Below are 5,182 nucleotides of genomic sequence, written 5' to 3'. Positions count from 1 at the left end.
CGCAGCTTCATGCTAAAGTCGTCAAAAGATAATGCGCGAATATCATTTACCTCGCATCATACTACTTTCGATTTAACCAGTAGCGTATTTGCGGTACTTATAAACTCGAGCACAATTGCGTGGCTACAAACACATATTAAACCTTTTTAAGAACACACAGCTTCATCGCACATTAAAAAAAACGATTTTTTTTTTTAAAACAGGCCGATCCTTTAGTCACCTTCAAGGAGTGTACCCTGCTGAGTTTTTAATTAAGAAAGACTCTTCCCATTGTCGGAATTGCGTGCTTCTCGTCACTTCTCAGTAAGTAGAAATACATCATGGTTTCCGTGCGGCTCCAGCGGCAGCATCAAGTGTCTGTTAACCATCGTCTAGCGCCTGAATCTACGCCCGAAGACGACAAAATGACCCCGCCGGCCGCGCCAAAACTTGCGGAATGTAGCGACTTTCCACGCCTTTTGGTGGCGTTAGCATTGCGCCCGCAATTGGCCCAAACGGTGGATGCCTTTGGTATGACCGCTCTGCATTGGGTTTGTAGCGATCCAAAGGCCCCGGCGCGGGTCGTTTGGACTGTCGCGCGTGTTTTCCCAGCAGCTGCTGCGACGCGTAACCTAGCTGGTTTGTTGCCACTGCATGTAGCCATTAGAAAGAGGTTAGCGCTTGAGGTTATTCAGGCGCTATTACATGTATACCCTGAAGCGGTTATCGTGTGTACCCCTGATGGAAAGACGCCCTTTATGCTCGCGAAGCAAAAACCTGTTGCAAGTAGTGCCATTATATCGCTGCTACGCTTACTAGAAGCTCAAGCGAAGACAGGTGCGCCAATCTTATCACCGTCAAGATGGGCAGCGAAGCTTAGGAGCCGAAAGAATCGAGATGTAAAGTTATCAAATGGCTTGAGTCGTTCGAGAATGGATACACAGGAGGGTACAATGGTTACACGGATGGCTCCACGTGTTACTCCTCCACGATGGGCGATGGGCTCAAAATGTAGCCATTGTGCGCACTCCTTTGGCTACTTTCGACAGCGGCATCATTGTCGCAATTGCGGTGCATCCGTCTGTGGACGACACTCGAGACATCACGTCCCATTGAAACATCTAGGACTTGATCAGCCCCAGCGCGTCTGTACGTGCTGTTTTGACGATGTGCAGGCACAGTATAATATACGGGCACTCAGTCGGGTTACACAAGCTGGCGGAGTGTATCCATATGTTAACACTAGCGATACATTTACTAATGATTGGAGCCATTCGCGACCGCGACATAGCAAGTCCATTTTTAGTGAGCCCACCCAGCATGGTAAACCTTTTGAAATGGCTACAAACAGGGTACACAACGCACGTGGTAATGGCTTCACTCCAATCTCCGTAACCTCTAATTGGAACTCGGCAGCTACGGACACAAAGGAGTCGTTCCAACGAACAAAGGGGTCCATGTTCCTAGCCGCTGCTCCAAAACGACCAACACTATTCGAACGGCAGCGTCTACGTGACCAACCACGGCAATCGACCGATTCCGAGCAAAACCGGCAAAAGACTCACCAACGACGACCTCAATCCCACTTGTCGTGGCAGGACACGTCATCGTTGCACACGCCGCAAATGTCGGGAATTTATTCCAATGAAGAACACGAATTAGACCAGCAAATGCAGCAATTCAGTACAGGCAAGCGCAAACTTACCAAAACAACAAGGTGTCACAAGGAAAAAGCCAAAGCCTTAAGTGAACCTCGCCAATTCCACGCGTGTGCTGAAAAGTATCTGAAAAGTGGGAATTCTTGTGTATTTGAATACGAAGGTGAGGACGAAGAGGCGGAATTGGCCGCGACAATGGCGTTTATGACTGCGGGTCGACGCATGAGCTGTACTGCCGATTTACTCGAAGATTTGGACATGCCGTCCAATGTAGCCAAGACGCACCATGAAGTTGGTGTGAATTTGATGTGTCAAGGAGAGTTTTGTGAAGCGATTGTGGCATTGCAACGAAGTGTGAAATTGGATGAGACGAATTCCGTGACATGGCTTGATTTGGCAAAAGCTTTGGATGGAGAAGGGAAAGATCGTGAAAGTGCGGAAGAAGCTGTTCGTCGTGCGTTGAAATTGGAGCCATCATCGATTGGAGCGTTGTCGCTCTTAGGAAAGCTCTTGCATTTGCGTGGTGATCATGATGATGCCATCTTGGTATTTCGCCAAGTTTTAGAGTTACAATGTCCAGGTAGTGGCCATAGGTAGATTCATGGATACCAAATTTCGTTTTTTTGTATTATTATATTGTGCCACATATTATATTAATTTAAGTTAACAAATAGTGGCTTCAATGTAACGACAAAGTTTAGTTGATCGCTCATTACAGCGTTAAGCCCTACGGCTGTTCGACTCCGTTAATATATTACAAGGCTTGCTTTCTCAGAGTTTTGCAATCGATAAGTGGGAAACGTGTGCATTGCAACGGATGAAAGGACGAGAAGTAGGTCGATTCTACGCGACAGTGTTAGCTTTCGATCAAGATTTGGGCATGACAAGCTCATAATCGCTTTGCTAAGCTTATAATATCACGTTGCGACCGCTGGTCGATGCACAGCACAAGCGACGGATGCAGAAAGAATCATGTGAAGAAGCTTTCTTGCGATTCACCTCAAAAGAGGGACACCATTGCTTTAAACGACACGCTTTACAGGTTCGTCACGTTTAAATTATTCTTTCTCAAGGATTTCTATTTATTTTGAAAGGGTACATTACTTTTAGACGACTATGAAATTCAAGAGGCACGTTGTCGCTAGCCAGGTAAAGCCCAATTTAGAAATGCTTGAATTTTTACATTTCTATGCAATTTACTATAGAATGCACCAACTGGACCCTCTTGTACCTCTAGAAACCCATACTTTCTCTCGTCCATCAATAAATTTAATCGCCACGAGGCACTTCATACTGCTTTATAGCATCTACGTGCACTAAAGTATTCGACTAGTCATTCACCACAATATCAGCAACACATCCTACAAATAGAAGTAAAAATACACTCCTTACTGGCACGATGCACGCAGTAAGCTTCTTGCCATAGCAACAGCCCGTGTCTAAACCCGTAGCAAACCTCTCTTCCTTGATATCCCAACCACGCCAACATTACTCATTATCAATACCCCCGCATCAATGTTGATCTCTTACCTGCAACCCTACACTCGCTGCATGTCCAAAAAACACATGTCGAGGCCCATTCCAGGCTTTAGCCCACAAGACAGCCTCCCTCTCCCTTTGAAACTTTATTTTTTCAAGCGCTTTCCACTCCTTCGTTTCACGCTCTACAAAGCGCATCTTGTACAAGTCCACAGGTCTTTGATCTTTCAGCTCAATTCCAGGTACAACTCCAGCATGTACGACAATACTATTTGCATGGTTTGGGAAAGTGAGCGAAAATGGCAAATGTTCGAGAAATTTTACGTCTTGAGGCTCAAAATGCTCGACATAGGAATATTGCGCTGAATTAGCAATGCGACCGTTGCGTACCCATTGGTAATACGCACTTAGTGCCGCGTCTTCGTGGTTACCACGCACACAGAGTGAGTTTGACTCACGTACGAAGCGCACGACATCTAACGACTTGGGACCTTTATTGACGAGGTCTCCTACGAACACGAGACGGTCGTTTGTCGACGAAAATTGACACGCACGTAAGAGCAATTGCAACTCATCGAAACACCCATGGACGTCTCCAATAATGATAAGCCGCGTGGATGCAGAAATGTCGTTAGCAACGCGATGGACGACGGCAGGAAGAGCTACGTTACGGAGTGCTCGCTCAAGACTCATAATATTTGAGGGGATCTGAGTCCAGGTTTGGTATCTTCTGGAGGACAATAATAGCTTTACGAAAGACATGGATTTTCAATAATAAACTATTGGAGATTTATAACTGAAACATTGGTTAGAATTAAAGGCTTTCTATTCGGTTCAGCATGATAGAAGACGTTTGATTTGGGATTTTATATAAGATTTAGTATTCTTCACGAAGCTAAACTCAATTTTAATTATTGCTTAAATTAAATGTTTCCTAATCGGACTATGTTGTGCATGTAGCCGCAGGACATTTATTTTGCGCCATTGCCACGCATTCGCATTTATTGATCTACTATAATTGAATATCTTGCTCTTTTTCCTAAAAACAGAGTTCGGGGCCTCGATCAAGGGCGAAGAAGATATCGTCAGAGCGCATTATTAAGTCTTTGGTGCACTGCTCTCGAAATGTATTTAACATAAGCAAGTTGTAAAATGTGGTGTGGGCATGTTTCTTCAAATTTACGGCTTAAAATAAAACGCTTATGTAACGGGCTAAAGTTGCCCCTATGTTACACAGTCCCCGTTAAGTACAATTATGTGTACTTAAGGGGATGGTCAATTACTAAATAATAGTAATTAGACCCAACACTCGGGTGTGGTGCACATTTGTGACCTACCCTTGTGGATGTGATGCACATGGGTGCATTCACATTAGGAGGGATGACGCCCAGCGTCATCCGTTACGCGAGGTATCTATTAAGATACCCTCGCAATACATAGTAAATGATATCTATAGAGATTAATTTTAATTGGTAAAAATAGGTATTTATATTTAATTCTATTAAATATAAATCAGTCTGAAATCTACTTCCTACTTAGTAAGTGCGCACGACGAGACGGATTACCGCTCCCGTGACGACACTTAACCAGAGTTCTTAGTGTGTTGGGTGAGGCCGCTAACGCGCCCACCACAACTGCCTCACTGCACGCAAGAGAAGCAGGTTTAATCGCTTCCTCGCTGTGCTAGGGTGTGTGCCTAAGTAGGGCGCGGCCGCATTACGACGTGCCCGCCTACAGCTTACATGAATCGTATATTTTAGATTGCGAAAACTTTTAGACATCAAAAACAATGCCTCTAATTTATAACACTACTTTAGACATAATCTATCTACTGCAAGCCCACCCACATGCTACTGAGGTGCATATCTTGTGACAAATTCCGTAGGAATGGCGAGAAACTTGAGCAGGGGGTGTGCTAGAGAGGAGACTTGATGATGTTAAAGCAAAATGACAAGTGATAAATTAATTGAGCAAAGTGGTTTACGAACCATCCTGCGGCAACCATGGTTTTATTTTTTTCTTATATCATATTGTTTCTGATTACAAGTAGTATCCTTCTCATATCG

General features: G+C 44.4%; 2 protein-coding genes across 2 annotated transcripts; one reads left to right on the top strand and one right to left on the bottom strand.

Annotated features, from left to right (window-relative positions):
* Nucleotides 1–320: 320 nt before the first annotated feature.
* CCR75_009382 (uncharacterized protein) lies at nucleotides 321–2,234 on the top strand (the record flags this gene model as incomplete). The annotated part of the gene is made up of 1 exon (XM_067967423.1): nucleotides 321–2,234. The coding sequence occupies one exon, from the start codon at nucleotides 321–323 to the stop codon at nucleotides 2,232–2,234; it is 1,914 nt and encodes a 637-aa protein (XP_067816496.1).
* Nucleotides 2,235–2,906: 672 nt separating this feature from the next.
* Nucleotides 2,907–3,809, bottom strand: CCR75_009383 (uncharacterized protein; the record flags this gene model as incomplete). The annotated part of the gene is made up of 3 exons (XM_067967424.1): nucleotides 2,907–2,966; nucleotides 3,030–3,101; nucleotides 3,168–3,809. The coding sequence occupies 3 exons, from the start codon at nucleotides 3,807–3,809 to the stop codon at nucleotides 2,907–2,909; spliced, it is 774 nt and encodes a 257-aa protein (XP_067816495.1).
* Nucleotides 3,810–5,182: the final 1,373 nt, after the last annotated feature.

This window comes from Bremia lactucae, linkage group LG4 (genome assembly GCF_004359215.1).
Source record: "Bremia lactucae strain SF5 linkage group LG4, whole genome shotgun sequence".
NCBI lineage: Eukaryota > Oomycota > Peronosporomycetes > Peronosporales > Peronosporaceae > Bremia > Bremia lactucae.
This window is presented reverse-complemented; position numbering and strand designations above follow the sequence as displayed.